The sequence below is a fragment of the Anomaloglossus baeobatrachus genome, chromosome 11, assembly GCF_048569485.1.
Source record: "Anomaloglossus baeobatrachus isolate aAnoBae1 chromosome 11, aAnoBae1.hap1, whole genome shotgun sequence".
Lineage (NCBI taxonomy): Eukaryota > Metazoa > Chordata > Amphibia > Anura > Aromobatidae > Anomaloglossus > Anomaloglossus baeobatrachus.
The window spans coordinates 127,383,701-127,400,625 of NC_134363.1; the positions used below are offsets into that span (position 1 = coordinate 127,383,701).

Below are 16,925 nucleotides of genomic sequence, written 5' to 3' on the forward strand. Positions count from 1 at the left end.
AAGCAGATAAAAGTACTAAAAAAACACGTTTTGAGGCTTAATCGATATATATTAACAATAAGTATATATTTACTGTCCCTTGTGGTAAAAACCCTTAAAAAAGTAAAGACTTTCCCTGAACCAACTAAATTTGGGACTTCCCGCTAAATTCCTGGTGATCCAGATTATTAGAGTTCCAAACCAAGCTCCTCTGGATTAAAGGTCTTTTATTGCATGCCTGCCACTGGTTGAATTACAATCTTATTAGGCCAGTGATATTTTCTACGGTAATAGTTGGCCTAGAAGTAAAATTTTGATTGAACAAGCAAGAAAAATGATCCTCTCAAGTTTCATAATTAGTACAAATCCGGCTGTACAAGTCGTGGCACAACACGGGGGACGTCTCTCATCGCCGCTTGGTGTAAAGCTCCCAAGATGCCACCAGAGAACCATCAAATCATGGGGAACAGATCTGCGCAAAACAAAAGCAGCGATGATGTGCAGGATCCCATGGAGATAACTGCAGTCCCTCAACCTTAATGGGGGCTCATGTTTTCTATATGCTATGGAGACATGAAGGCATAATTTACAGCCTGCTGTCCTGCTGCCAGCTTCACCTTACGTGACCAGTAGGCTGCGCGTCAGCCCCGGAGCCCAGTTACTTCGCACAGTGGACACATGCACCTAATTGATTCGTCGTCAACATGTTCTTTCCCATCATTTCGAACAAGTGGAAGAATTCATACGGTCAATGGATTCAGACCAATTAATTGTTTTATAGGATGGAAAATTGCTCCGAGGAGCGGACCAGCCAGTTGTTGATATATAAGACGTCCCAGACCAGTTGTAAAGGCAATAAACCATGTGTAACACTAAGATTCTGACAGGCCCTGGACCAACGCCCTCAAGATAGAGAGAAAAACTGTGCCGAGGTACTTACATAGAAAGGGCTCTTACCCCCTAAATTTAAGGGGGTGCTAATATATTTAATTACCTGCCTAACCAGCCCTGTATAACGCCATTTACTAAAATCAATGTTTAAAAAAAGCATTTATAAAGCGCCCTGTCCCTATGCTAATTAGGTCTTTGACTAGTTGATGGCGCGTTGTTTCCCCTGACTAGTCGGCCGCCTTGTATGTTATCATTGTCACATGATTTCCAGGAGTCGGCATCACTGCAGCTCCTGGAAATCTTGCGCATGCGCTTGGCTCATATCGGCAGCGTCAGTGTGCCTCAGAAGTCGAGTGTATGCGTCCTGGCTTCGGAGAGGCGCACTGTGTGTGATCGGAAGTGCAGTAGCTGTTCCTCAAATCATGCGCAGTGTACCTCTCTGAAGCCAGGACGCATACACCCGGCTTCTGAGGCACACCGACGCTGCCGACATGAGCCACGCGCATGTCATCATTCCTCGCCTTGTCTCCTTTTCTTTATTTAAATTTTGTGCTGCCGCCATTACTGCTGTTGGCAGCATGTGCGCATTTCTATGGTGACGTTGTCCTCAATAAATGGCCCCAGAATCTGCGCATGCACGCACCGCGATATCTGGCGCAATTTTATTGAAAACATTGTGGAGATGACTATGAGTGGCAGAGGTGCATGCACTGATAAAAAAAAAATAGAAGAAAAAAAATCAATCTGAGCATGCGCCGCCACTGCTGATACTCCTCTCCAGAGTGGCTTTAATAAAATTGCGTTGGAGATCACGGTACGCGCATGCGCAAATTCCAGAGCCATTTTATTGAAGACACTGTGTAGATGTAGATGATCAGCGGCAGAGCCACATGCACTGATGTAAAAAAAAAAAAATATCAATCTGACTATGTGCCACCGCTCAGTCATCTCCACAGTCTCCTCAGTAAAATGGCGCAGAGCATGCGCAGATTCCAGAGCCATTTTATTGAAGACACTGTGTAGATGTAGATGATCAGCGGCAGAGCCACATGCACTGATGTAAAAAAAAAAAAAATCAATCTGACTATGTGCCACCGCTCAGTCATCTCCACAGTCTCCTCAGTAAAATGGCGCAGAGCATGTACGAGCATACGCAGATTCCAGAGCCATTTTATTGAAGACAATGCCACAACAGCAGTAGCAAGCGGCGCCAATACTAGTAATGTCATCTGTGCAAAATTTAAATAAAGGAAAGAAGGCAAGGCAGCAGGAGGAAGAATGATCACAGAGGACTCGACACACAAAGTCCTGCGCCGATGCTCAAGCCTGTGCACAAATTACGTCATTTTGGAAAGTGTGGACAAAGATTGCTCTGCAATAAAGCCTCAGATTTGTCAACTAAAGGTATCATTATAATCAGCATCCTAGTGTCATTATGGCACTGCCTCTAGTTTATAGGGTAAAAACCTGGTGGTTAGTTCCCTTTAAATCATGCACTAAGCAGAGTTCTCCTTCAACACCTTTTTTTTTAATATGTAACGCAGCATGTGACCTTCATGCCATTATGGATGTGTGAGTCCATAGAAGTGTATGGACCAAAAATACACTGAGTGTATTAAGAGAATGTAGGACAATAATGCTAGTATTTCAGTCATCAGTCTATATCAGGGTTAGTTGTTTTAATTGGTGAGGGTCTTGGAGCTGGAGACCCCAGAGATCAAGATGAATGGGCAGAAGTGCTCAGTGTTCTACTGCTTGTTATAGCACTGTTTATATACCAGCTCATGAAAGTCTATAGGAGGGGAAAAAAGGTGATCAGAGACGAAAAGGAATGGAGCTCCGCTAACCAAAATTGCCTTTTGTGACCTGTGGGAACCTTTGTAACAGATTTAAAGCATTGATGGCATATGGCTAGGGTACGGCATACGGATAGGCTACGGCATACGGATAGGCTACGGCATACGCATAGGCTACGGCATACGCATAGGCTACGGCATACGCATAGGCTACGGCATACGCATAGGCTACGGCATACGCATAGGCTACGGCATACGCATAGGCTACGGCATACGGATAGGCTACGGCATACGGATAGGCTACGGCATACGGATAGGCTACGGCATACGGATAGGCTACGGCATACGGATAGGCTACGGCATACGGATAGGCTACGGCATACGGATAGGCTACGGCATACGGATAGGCTACGGCATACGGATAGGCTACGGCATACGGATAGGCTACGGCATACGGATAGGCTACGGCATACGGATAGGCTACGGCATATTGATAGGCTACGGCGCATATTGATAGGGTATGGCATATTGATAGGGTATGGCATATTGATAGGGTATGGCATATTGATAGGGTATGGCATATTGATAGGGTATGGCATATTGATAGGGTATGGCATATTGATAGGGTATGGCATATTGATAGGGTATGGCATATTGATAGGGTATGGCATATTGATAGGGTATGGCATATTGATAGGGTATGGCATATTGATAGGGTATGGCATATTGATAGGGTATGGCATATTGATAGGGTATGGCATATTGATAGGGTATGGCATATTGATAGGGTATGGCATATTGATAGGGTATGGCATATTGATAGGGTATGGCATATTGATAGGGTATGGCATATTGATAGGGTATGGCATATTGATAGGGTATGGCATATTGATAGGGTATGGCATATTGATAGGGTATGGCATATTGATAGGGTATGGCATATTGATAGGGTATGGCATATTGATAGGGTATGGCATATTGATGGGGTATGGCATATTGATGGGGTATGGCATATTGATGGGGTATGGCATATTGATAGGGTATGGCATATTGATAGGGTATGGCATATTGATAGGGTATGGCATATTGATAGGGTATGGCATATTGATAGGATATAGTTACTGAATATCTTGAACCACCAACCCCTCCAACATACAGGAAAAGGGCATATTTTTACTGAGCCATCACTACCTTTGATGATACAAACAATTCTGAAGCTTTGGGGTCAGACATGAGGAATGCCAGCGCCCTGAGTGACGTCCTATAAGAAGGGCCATCAAATAAGGACTAGCATAGTACTGCACTTCCGTCTCGGGAACCCGATATCTTTGAGCCCACTGGGATTTATTTTCAGAACGGGAGTGAGAGAGTCAGACATCAACATTTGATACCAAGTGGAGGAGGCATCAGCCCACGCTTACATGAAACTCTGTTGTGTTGAGAATGTGACGGCCATCTGGACTCCAGCAGGACGACACCAGCCCTGCCGACCCCTCGTCGATCTTACAGTGCCAATCCGGCTGCTCCAGAGACCAGACCTGGGGGAAAGAAAGAAAAAAAAGAGAGAGAACGATATTAATGACTGTGAGGACTGAGGAAAGTCAAGGCTTGTGAAAGATGAAGGACTGGCGCTGGATCCCGCTGCAGAAGTAAGTGCCGGGTGTAATCATCCACATTCCAAGACATGGCAGCTGGAACATCAATTTACTCCACACCCTGTAGGGGTCCTGTACTAACTCATGCTCGCTGGTATCAATGCTGCTCTCCTTAACAGTAGGGGACCCAAGGGATGCCGGACACCAGCGACTCACATTTTGGGCGTTAATGGTTTAAAAGTCTAAATCACAAGGAGTCTCCTATATAAAGGGTCATTCTGACCGGTAACTGATATTACTTGAAGAATCTGCAGAGACCTGATCCTAGAACTTAGCTATTTGGGTTATTTTCTGTACAGGAGGGTTTTCTTACACTTTGGGTGTACACAAGGTTGTCATTCATTGACACCAAGCAGAAAACGTGAAACTGAAGATACATTGAAACACAGAAAATGTTACAAAGTTGCAGAACTTTTCAATATGCAATCATTACACTTTACTTACACGACATCTGCATAACTTTCCATTTACCAAACCACAGACGGCACAGCTGGGTGTAACCTAGCCGAATAGTGAAGTATGACATTACTGCAAAAATTGGAAAATGAAGTGTTCTTGATGTCTTACTATGCGTGCAGTGTATACTGTAGACTAGGGCTCTGTTCAGACTGTTTCTTTTTCAATTCGGCGCATGTGCAGTGCACCTTCATGCACCAAGTATGTGCCCAAAAAAAATGTCCTTTTGGCATATATCAGGTCAATACCTATTTTTTTTTTGTAAGAAAGCATAATCTGCTACACTTTCCTATATTAGGGATTCAGTAAGAAAATTATATTGCGGCTATGCGTTATTTTTACAAGTCAATGGCAATGCATAGCTATATAGTGACATAAGTCACAGTCTTCATTGGAAGGTAAATTGTCAGGAAATACTTGAGACATTTTTTGGGTGGGAAAAAAATTAGATTTAAACATTATCTAAAAAGTGCCCAAAATTAGCTCATCCAGCCAATTTGGGGGGCGAGATTGGCGGAGCATCCAATGTGTATTTGGGATCTTAACTCTCCACTGACAGCAGATGTCAGGGGAAACAAGGATCAAGCACATTGCATTTTAACATGGCTGATCATTTGTTTTCAAGAAAGATAAAGAAGCTGCCATTACTCGATGATGTGTGTATGGGAGGCATAGTTGTCAGCTAGGAGTGTGCACATGATGTCTTTGTTGGGCAGATTCTATCTAGAAACCTGCTTAGAAAAGGCCACAAGAAATGAACATAATGCACAGCAATGTAAAAACGATATTGTTGTGCATATGTTCAGGCTTTTGTTATTTATTTTTTTTGCCCATGCTCAGGTTTTTGTTACTTTTTGTTGTGCATGTTCAGGCTTTTGTTACTTTTTGTTGTGCATGTTCAGGCTTTTGTTTCCTTTTTTTGCCCATGCTCAGGCTTTAGTTACTTTTAATTGCTCATGCGCAGGCTGTGTTACCTTTTTTTGCCCATGCTCGGGCTTTTGTTACTTTTTGTTGCCCATGTTCAGGCTTTTGTTAATTTTTTCTTTTACCACTTCAGGTTTTATAAACCATAATGTGGTTAATAAAAGCAACATGTTCAATCTCCAGGCGGCTTCTACTAGGGAGGTGCTCACTTGTTATAGTATAAAACTACAGGGGAAAAAGAAAAAAAAAAAGCCCAAAGACCGATGGCAAAAACCACCAGAAAAAAAACGTCAGGGAAAAAAAAAAAAAAAAAAAAAAAAGGACTAGAAAACCTGTGGTGAGTGCGCCCGCATATATCCTAAAAAAAAGTACGGTATTTGGTTGACAGGTATTTAAGGCAAATAGCCAGCTCAAGAAAGTGGAGGCTGTACTGCGAGCAACTTTTCAGGTCCTTGAAGTTGTCAGCAGTAAGGGTATGTGCGCACGTTGCTTTTTACCTGCTTTTTACCTGCTTTTTTGCTGCTTTTTCTTCTGCGCTGTTTAATGCCAAAATGGATGTGTTCTTCTATTCAAGCAAAGTCTATGGGAATTTGGGTTTCTTGTTCACACTATGTTGTTCAAAATGCTGCCTTTTTGTGGCAGAACTTTGGTCAAAAACTCAGCTTTTCAAAGAAGCAACATGTCAATTGTTTTTGCCATTTGGGTTTTGCACTGCAAAGCTGAGTTTTTGACCAAAGTTCTGCCACAAAAAGGCAGCATTTTGAACAACATAGTGTGAACAAGAAACCCAAATTCCCATAGACTTTGCTTGAATAGAAGAACACATCCATTTTGGCATTAAACAGCGCAGAAGAAAAAGCAGCAAAAAAGAAGGTAAAAAGCAGGTAAAAAGCAACGTGCGCAAATACCCTAAGGCTTATGTCTGCCTTTGGGGAGCTGTAATTTGTAGCTCAGTCATTGTCAGCCTCGTAATAGAACAATCTACTGTCTGATGTCAGACAATAACGTTCCTTCTAATAGATAAGTCCAAGAATACTGCTCATAATCCAAATGTATAGAGGCTGGAGGGTAAGGCTGAGTTCACACATAGCGACAGCGACAACGACGTCGCTGTTACGTCACCGCGACCTTGTAAGTCGCTGTTATGATCGCTGCTTAGCTGTCAAACAGCAGACGCAGCAGCGATCATAACGTCGCTACATGTGCAGAGAGCAGGGAGCCGCGCACACTGCTTAGCGCTGGCTCCCTGCTCTCCTAGCTACAGCACACATCGGGTTAATTACCCGATGTGTACTGCAGCTACATGTGCAGAGAGCAGGAGCCGGCACTGGCAGCGTGAGAGCGGCGGAGGCTGGTAACGAAGGTAAATATCGGGTAACCAAGGAAAGGGCTTCCCTTGGTTACCCGATGTTTACCCTGGTTACAGCTTACCGCAGCTGCCAGATGCCGGCTCCTGCTCCCTGCTCGCTTCATTTCGTCGCTCTCTCGCTGTCACACACAGCGATGTGTGCGTCACAGCGGGAGAGCGCCTTTGAAGAAAACGAACCAGGGCTGTGTGTAACGAGCAGCGATCTCGCAGCAGGGGCCAGATCGCTGCTCAGTGTCACACATAGCGAGATCGCTAATGAGGTCACTGTTGCGTCACCAAAACCGTGACGTAGCAGCAATTTCGGTAGCGATCTCGCTATGTGTGAAGCACCCCTAAGTGACATGTCAGATGTGGTCAGCTGCACACACACTGAGAAGCTAAATAGGAAAGGGTTCTTTACCGTTAGAGCAGTCACACTGTGGAATGCCGACCACAAGAGGTGGTAATGGCAGATACTATAACAGCTTTTAAAAAAGGACAGGATGATTTCATCACTACACAACATTGTGGGTTATAAATGACTTTATGACAAAAATGTAGAACTGGTGGAGGAAGGTTGAACTAGATGGACCGGGGTCTTTTTTTCCAACCTAGGTTACAAAGACCGCATCCCTTCACTACGGAAGGCACTGTACACTTGCTGGGGATAAAGACATCTTAAGGGAAAAGCTAAAAGGGCCGCATTACTCGGCAGAGCACCACATTCCCAGCAAGTGGAAGTCTAAAGGCCGCTTTACACGCAGCGATATCGTTACCGATATCGCCATCGTGCGTACCCGCCCCCATCTGTTGTGCGACACGGGCAAATCGCTGCCCGTGCCGCACAACATCGCCCAGACCCGTCATACTACTTACCTGCTCTGCGACGTCGCTGTGACCCGCGAACCGCCTCCTTTCTAAGAGGGCGGTTCATTCAGCGTCACAGCGACGTCACAGCTGCGTCACTGAACCGCCGCCCAATAGAAGCGGAGGGGCGGAGATGAGCGGGACATAACATCCCGCCCACCTCCTTCCTTCCGCATTGTGGCCGGGATACAGGTAAGGAGAGGTTCCTCGTTCCTGCGGCTTCACACGGAGCGATGTGTGCTGCCACAGGAATGAGGAACAACTTCGTTACTGCTGCAGTAACGATTTTTGAGAATGGACCCCCATGTCACCGATGAACGATTTTGCATGTTTTTGCAACGATGCAAAATCGCTCATAGGTGTCACACGCAACGGCATCGCTAATGCGGCCGGATGTGCGTCACCAATTCCGTGACCCCAACGAGTTCGCATTAGCGATGTCGTAGCGTGTAAAGCCCCCTTAAGCTATGAAACTGACCAGTCACTTAAAAAAATGAGCCACAGATAGGTAAAGCTTTAAAATTAAAGGTCTGGATTACAGAACACAATTTGTGCCCAAAACGACTGTCAATCTGCTTCACAGTTCACAGATGTGGATTGGTGGTCATTTAAGTACATGTTAAGGCAGGACAACCGCTCTTACGAAGCTCACACATGCCCATAGGTTGTAACTGTTTTTGGTAGTGCCCGACTAATTATCCCTGCTCACGCAGGACAACGTGCAGCCAAGATCGCTAATCATTAAGCAAGCTTAAAGATCGTTTCACCTGACGAACAAGCATTTTGCTCATTCCCTGAGTGAGCAGCAACCTGTTTACACCGAAGAAGCGCTCTTATGAAGGCTCGATGCCAATCATGCAGTCTGAGTGCACCCTTACCTGTTACAGCCACTGCCTCTCCCTTGCTCTCCAATAGTCTTTGTATAAAGAGCATCAGAAATGATGTCCCAATCCAAAACCCGCGACCACTGCAGACAATTACTGGCTGAGGCGGTTATCAGCATTACCACTGAGGCCAGCGACTGTCTACAGCGCTCACTTGTACCAAAACATGTCATTACTAGAGAACTGGTATACACAGACGCCTAAAGTGGAGCAGTAGTGTAAAGTGTAACAGTTTAACAGCACGCATGTTAGTCTTTATTTTCTTATCAGTCCATTAATCTAGGACTATTTTTTAACTACCTCCAGACTGTCCCTACATAATAAACATTCAGACAGTCCGCGTTCTGCAGCAAACTTCTAAAACATCAACAGATGCCGGAGTGGGGAACTGTCTGTCAGACACAGCCAGACTCCCCGGAGAGAAGGCAGAGATGGTTTAGTACAGTCGCTTCCTTCTCGATTGCTGTGTACACAGCACTGAACAAGGCGACTGCATTTCTGCTGTAAATGGGGATGGTATACCAGCCCCAGTTATAGGGGAGGCCAAGAAAAAAAAAATGTTTTCAAAATATTGATATTTCCCCCCAAAGGTCTTTTATAACCTTTTTTGGGGGAAAGGATGGGAGGAGGGACAAAGGGGGAAAAAAAATGCCACTGTCAATCCAAATCGCTGTTACTAGCTCTGCTTTTATTGGGAAAAAACGTATCCCATAAATAATTGTTACAGAAAGGGGAAAACTTTTTTAAATCTTTTTAGCAGCACCTCATGGTCATACAGAAAAAGTGAAAAGCAGACACGCATTTAGTTTATTTTTCCACCAATAAAAAAAAGGGATAAAAAAAAGTATGACAATGACATAAATGTCCCAGGTTTCACAATAACTAAAGGAAAATAATGCAAAAATTACTTGAATATCTGAACTAGATAAAATATTACAACTCCAAACTGCATGTACAAAAAAAAAAAAAAACCAACAAAACAACAAAGGCCAGTCTGTGGCCTTCAGAAAAAAAAAAAATTGAGATCAGAGCACACCCGTACCAACATCAAGTGCAAATCTGAACTGGCACTGCGAGTGCACACTGGACTCCTCCAGTGTCAGTGTGCAAGTGTAGGAACAGAGATTTGAGCTTAGAACCTGTCACCAGATTTGTCCCTTATAAGCTGCGGCCACCACCAGTGGGCTCTTATATACAGCATTCCAGAATACTGTATATAAGAGCCCAGACCATGCTGTATAATGTAAAAAACACTTCTAGAATACTTACTTATGGGGCACTCTGGTCTGATGGGTGTCGCTGCTCTCCGGTCCGGTGCCTCCTCTCTGCTGCAATCTCTGTCCTCCTTCTACCCAACCCAGTGTGGATGACGCGTCCCATGTCATCCACACATCCGGCATAGTGGTCCTCCACACACACACACACACACACACACACACACACACTTCTGTCTGTGCTGCTGAGGACAGATCAAATTACTGTAATTTGCTTACATGTATTGTAGTGTATGCACACTACAATACTTTGATCTGCCCTTAGCAGCGAAGATCAAAGTGCGCCTGTGCAGGACCCCAATGCCGGCCTGTGTGGATGACATATGGATTAAAGGTTAGTTACGGAAAAATTATCACACTAACATGTAAGTTACTAGATTTTAATATGTGCTAAGTTCCTTATGTAGATCTTTAAGTGGCTGTATTTGCAGTTTGGGGGTCACAGATTCCCTTTAAATTGAAGCACTGGAATTAAAGTTCTCCCCACACAATCAGCTGCCGTCACCATCATTTAAAAAAGCAGAGGGATAGACGGCTGCTGTGCGGCTCTGTTTCCACATATCTCTGATCAAGGGTTTTGGACAGAATACATGCAATGGAAATCCATATTATATCTATCTATCTATATCTATATATATCAGTGTGTCCACCCATATCTTGTCCACCGCCATTAACTTGAAAATGGCGGCAGCTATAGGCATAGAAGTGGTGTCTAGGTATAGTAAAGTAGCCATGCCCTAAGCAATGAAACCACCTATAGCGCCACCTGGTGGAAAACAACGGAGTTAGCATTTTTATCTCGAAAACGGAACGAGATAGAGAAAAAAAAGGGAATTACAAAGTTGTAGGGCATCATCAATTCAATACGAATTGACACCTTGCATACAGAAATGCTATGATTAGAACGTGTAAAACTCACAAGGCTGCGGACGTGAAGCGATACCTCATGGAGACCTTCCTACAAGTCATTGGGTATGGTGGCTGTGTGGCGTGGTCTCCACGCTCACCTCACCTGACCCCATTGGACTTCTTTCTGTGAGGTCACATCAAACAGCAGGTGTATGTGACCCCTCCACTAACATTGCACGACCTACGACAACGTATCACAGATGCTTGTGCAAACGTGTCACCCACCATATTGCACAGCGTGCAGCAAGATACAGTATGCTGTCCAGAGTCCAGATGTGCATTGCAGCTGACGGGGCCACTTTGAGCATCAATCTTAAATGAGCGCCATATGCGTGACCAGCATTCAATGTTTGGGGGAGGGGGGGGTCATGGGTTTCATATCAGAGCATTTCTGTATGCAAGGTGTAGATTCGTATTGAATTGATGATGCCCTACAACTTCGTAATTCACTTTTATTCTCTATCTCGTTCCGTTTTCGAGATAAAAATGCTAACTCTGTTGTTTTCCATCAGGTGGCGCTATAGGTGGTTTCATTGCGTAGCGCATGGCTACTTTACTATACCTAGACACCACTTCTATGCCTATAGCTGCCGCCGTTCTCAAGTTAATGGCGGTGGATAGGATATGGGTGGACACACTGTATGCATATACACACACGCGTGTCTCCCAACCTCATGGCACATACCTGCACCAGCCCCCTTTTGTACATGGCACACAAGATGAACATGGAGTCCGCAGACCACTCGACGTGCTGGATCTGGTCCAGGCAAGTGTAGAGCTGCAGGATCTGTAATGTGGCCACATCCCGAATCACCAATCTGTACTGGACTCCGGAGGCCTGAGAATGAAAAACAAAAAAGGTGAGAAAAGGCCTCGTCATGTCACGGTCATCCTCACCGGTTCTGAATGGAAACATAAAGGCAGAAAACCCATTCAGACCCAATACTTCTCACAGCAGAGGGTTTGTTACAATTGTAACCAGTGTGCACAATCCGTAACCTGCCCTGATTTTTTGCTACAATTAATCAGCCCAGAGTGCACACTGTTAAAAGCATCTTCACATGCAAAGTCAATCATGTGCGCAAAAAACGTCTGAACCCGGGTAAACACAAAAGGTCGGTCTGGTCCGGATACAATTGTAGCACATCTGCAGCTTCTGGGTGTAAAAAAAAAAAAGAAGATGTTCCTGTTCATTGACAGCAAGCAAAGATCTTACTAATGGTGAGGAAATAAAACATAGTGGAATACTGTGTAATACACTGCAATTGTCATCTGGCAGCTGCGAGATCCACATTGTGACAGATCAAAGAGGAAAGGCCCTGTCACACACAGATAAATCTGCGGCAGATCTGTGGTTGATCTGTGGTTGCAGTGAAATTGTGGACAATCAGTGCCAGGTTTGTGGCTGTGTACAAATGGAACAATATGTCCATGATTTCACTGCAACCACAGATCTGCCAAAGATTTATCTCTGTGTGTGACAGGGCCTTTAAACTTTATCCTACAGAACAATAGTAATGATACCACGTCTATCATTTTGGTAGCACCACAATTGTTATGTAGAATAAAGATAGCGCTACATGCGACAAGTATCGCAACGACATATTGCAACATTGGATGTAATGATTTTCTATGGGGTTATGTGATTTCTGCAGCCTGCGATCAAGCACAGGGGGTTATGCGATTTCTGCATCCCGTGATCAGGTGCTGGGGGTTATGCGATTTCTGCATCCCGTGATCGGGTGCTGGGGGTTATGCGATTTCTGCATCCCGTGATCGGGTGCTGGGGGTTATGCGATTTCTGCATCCCGTGATCGGGTGCTGGGGGTTATGCGATTTCTGCATCCCGTGATCGGGTGCTGGGGGTTATGCGATTTCTGCATCCTGTGATCGGGTGCTGGGGGTTATGCGATTTCTGCAGGCCTCGATCGGGTGCTGGGGGTTATGCGATTTCTGCAGGCCTCGATCGGGTGCTGGGGGTTATGTGATTTCTGCAGCCTGCGATCGGGTGCAGGGGGTTATGCGATTTCTGCATCCCGTGATCGGGTGCTGGGGGTTATGCGATTTCTGCATCCCATGATCGGGTGCTGGGGGTTATGTGATTTCTGCAGCCTGCGATCAGGTGCAGGGGGTTATGCGATTTCTGCATCCCGTGATCGGGTGCTGGGGGTTATGCGATTTCTGCATCCCATGATCGGGTGCTGGGGGTTATGCGATTTCTGCATCCCGTGATCGGGTGCTGGGGGGTTATGCGATTTCTGCAGGCCTCGATCGGGTGCTGGGGGTTATGCGATTTCTGCATCCCGTGATCGGCTGCTGGGGGTTATGCGATTTCTGCAGCCCGTGATTGGGGGCTGGGGTTTATGCGATTTCTGCATCCCGCGATCGGGTGCAGGGGGTTATGCGATTTCTGCAGCCCGTGATCGGGTGCTGGGGGTTATGCGATTTCTGCAGCCCGTAATTGGGGGCTGGGGGTTATGTGATTTGTTGCCACTAATGATGCGCTGCAGAGTCACCTGACCTTGACAGCCAATCACAGGTCCCAGTCGCTTGAATAGTGATGACTTCCAGGCGCAGATGACAGTTGAGGATCACTTCGGCTGTTATTTATAAATGCAGTCATGGGCGAAAGTATTGGCACCCTTGAAATGGTTCCAGAAAATGAAGAATTCTCCTAGAAAATTATTGTCATTATTATTGGCACCCTGAACTTCATATATGACTGCACATCATTTACAATACATAACTGCAATCAATCCCTTCTACAAGCTTCTTACTCCTCTGAGCTGGAATTTCGGATTCTTCTTTATAATCTCCTCCAGGTCTCTCATATTTGAAGGCGTCTTCTCCCAACAGCAATTTTAAGATCTCTCCACAAGTGTTCAATGGGATTTAGATCCAGACTCATTGCTGCCACTTCAGAACACTCCAGCACTTTGTTTCCATCCATTTCTGGGGGCTTATTGAAGTATGTTTGGGATTATTGTCCTGCTGCAAGACCCATGACCTAGGACACAAACCCAGCTTTCTGGCACTGTGCACTACAACGTAACCTAAAATCCTTTGGTAATCTTCAGATTTCATGATGCCTTGCACACAGTCAAGGCCCCCAGTGCCAGAGTCAGCAAAACAACCCCAAAACATATTTGAACCTCCATCATACTTGACTGTAGGTACTGTGTTCTTTTCTTTGAAGGCCTCATTCCGTTTTCGGTAAACAGTAGAATGATGTGCTTTACCAAAAAGCTCTCTCTTGTTCTCATCTGTCCACAAGACGCTTTCCCAGAAGGATTTTGGCTTACTTATGTACATTTTTGGCAATCTGTAGTCTAGTTTTTTTATGTCTCAGTGTAAACAGTGGGGTCCTTCTGGGTTTCCTGTCATAATGTTTCATTTCATTCAAATGTGGATGCATACGTCACGCTGACACTGATGCACCCTGAGCCTGCAGGACCGCTTGAATTTATTTGGAACTTGATTGGGGCTTATCCATCATCCAGACTATTCTGCATTGCAACCGTTTATCAATTTTTCTTTGACATCCATGGAGATTAGCTACAGTGACATGGGTTGTAAACTTCTTGATTATGTTCCACAGTGTAGACAAAGGAACATCAAGCTCTCTGAAGATGAACTTGTAACTTTGAAACTGTTGATATTCTTCAACAATTTTGGTTCTCAAGTCCTCAGACAGATCTCTTCTTTCTGTTCTCCATGCTTAGGTGTTGTCACACAATGCACAGATTGAGTCAACTTCTCCCCTTTTTATCTGGTTTCAGGTGTGATTTTCATATTGCCCACACATGTTACTTGCCACAGGTGAGTTTGAACGAATGTCACAAGCTTGAAACAAAAGTTGTTAACCCACATTTTGGGAAGGTGTCACCAATTTGGTCTATATTGGGAGTTTTGTGTGAAGTTATGTCCAGTTTGCCTTTTTTTGTGTTGTATAACAAAGCGTGTAATTGCAATAATTTTCAGGAACAAAAAGGTGCCAACACTTTCGGCCTTGACTGTATATGAAGATACTGGGAAGAATTCATTTTGCCAGGACGACTGCTTTAATAAAGATATATGGATCTGATTGATCCCCCCCCCCCCTCGCCCCCATTTTGTCCTCTTAAAATTATAAGAAAAATAAAAAAGAACCACAAAAAGTGACCAAAACAATAAACAAGCTCTCATATGGATGCATAAAAATCATCATGACCTCGAATAGTATAAGGAGGGCGGGCGGGGGGCACTCCTTCCATATAAAAAGTAATAAAACACATAATGAAGGGATAATGCCACCCCCACCCCCAGGGCAGCACTGGGAATGAGGACATGCAGGCTCCTTTAATACCATTTATTGGATTATGGCCTCAGCTCTAATGAACTACAACTCCCATGATGCTTCAGAGGTGAGCAGTGAGTGTAACCCCGCTATGTACAGTCCACTATGTTCCATGCAGTGATTAAGTAAGGTCATTACTGCAGATCAAGCTCAGAACAGATGCACCTGCGGTTCTCAAGCGCCTGCGGTACCACAAGTGTCAGCATTTGGCGTGAAGCATGCTGGGAGTTGTAGTTCCACCACGGTTGGAGGCGACTTCACTGCCCCGCACTCACCAGATACTTCCCGTTGGGGGAGAACCTGCACAGCTGGCTGGAGAGCTTGAACACTTCGGAGAAATTCATGCTTGTCAGTCTGTTCCGTTACACGGTAGCAGGAGCCATGTCCAGCCGGTGGGCGGGGCGCGTGACGTCATCGGCTGCGGAAAGGGAGAGGTTTGCTCCACTAAACAGCCTCAGACACTTCTTGTGGGCGTGGCTATGCAGACTAATCCAATGTGTAAGGCATGTCCTTGCTGATTAGCATAATAATAGGCGGAGTCACGCGGTGTAGAATTTGAAGACGTAAAACGTGACATAATAAGGAGGTGTGGCTACGTTTTGGAGGCGGAGCATTCAGCTAGAGAGGCGGGAAAGTAGGCGGCAGCCGGGCAGTGAGGGGGGGGGAGAGGCGGGAGTGGCGGCGGGAGCGGGTCCCGGGCTCTTTCCCGGTGTCGCCTCTCACAGCTGGGACGTGGAATTAGCTGCCACTAATTAGCAGGGCGACGAAATATTATAGCCAGTCCTGCAAATAAGTAGAAAGTGTGAATGACGAGACCGTCACATAACGGTCACCAGTGATAATGGAGCAATGAGTAATCCTGCAAATTAGCAAACTGTCAGTAACCAGGAGTACACTCACAAATTACAGGCTTTATTGTTACAGGAAAAATCACAGAAAATATTATTCAAAACTAGTGATGAGCGGGCACTACTATGCTCAGGTGCTCGGTACTCGTAACTAGTAATGAGCGGGCACTACCATGCTCGGGTGCTCGGTACTCGTAACTAGTAATGAGCGGGCACTACCATGCTCAGGTGCTCAGTACTGGTAACTAGTGATGAGCGGGCACTACCATGCTAGGGTGCTCAGTACTGGTAACTAGTGATGAGCGGGCACTACCATGCTAGGGTGCTCAGTACTGGTAACTAGTGATGAGCGGGCACTACTATGCTCAGGTGCTCGGTACTCGTAACTAGTAATGAGCGGGCACTACCATGCTCGGGTGCTCGGTACTCGTAACTAGTAATGAGCGGGCACTACCATGCTCAGGTGCTCTGTACTCGTAACTAGTGATGAGCGGGCACTACCATGCTAGGGTGCTCAGTACTGGTAACTAGTGATGAGCGGGCACTACCATGCTCAGGTGCTCAGTACTGGTAACTAGTGATGAGCGGGCACTACCATGCTCAGGTGCTCAGTACTGGTAACTAGTGATGAGCGGGCACTACTATGCTCAGGTGCTCTGTACTCGTAACTAGTGATGAGCGGGCACTACCATGCTCAGGTGCTTGGTACTCGTAACTAGTGATGAGCGAGCACTACCATGCTCAGGTGCTGAGTACTC

At 45.5% G+C, this 16,925-nt stretch overlaps 1 protein-coding gene across 1 annotated transcript in view; it reads right to left on the reverse strand.

Moving 5' to 3' along the window:
- Positions 1-15,781, reverse strand: part of WRAP73 (WD repeat containing, antisense to TP73) — a 73,878-nt gene extending 58,097 nt beyond the window's left edge. Inside the window, exons 1-3 of the mRNA XM_075329393.1 lie at positions 15,595-15,781; positions 11,669-11,821; positions 4,088-4,204 (exon numbers count right to left, since the gene is read on the reverse strand). Of these exons, the coding sequence (XP_075185508.1) occupies positions 4,088-4,204; positions 11,669-11,821; positions 15,595-15,663 (339 nt within the window). The 5' untranslated portion in view covers positions 15,664-15,781. The remainder of the gene's footprint in view (positions 1-4,087; positions 4,205-11,668; positions 11,822-15,594) is intronic.
- Positions 15,782-16,925: the final 1,144 nt, after the last annotated feature.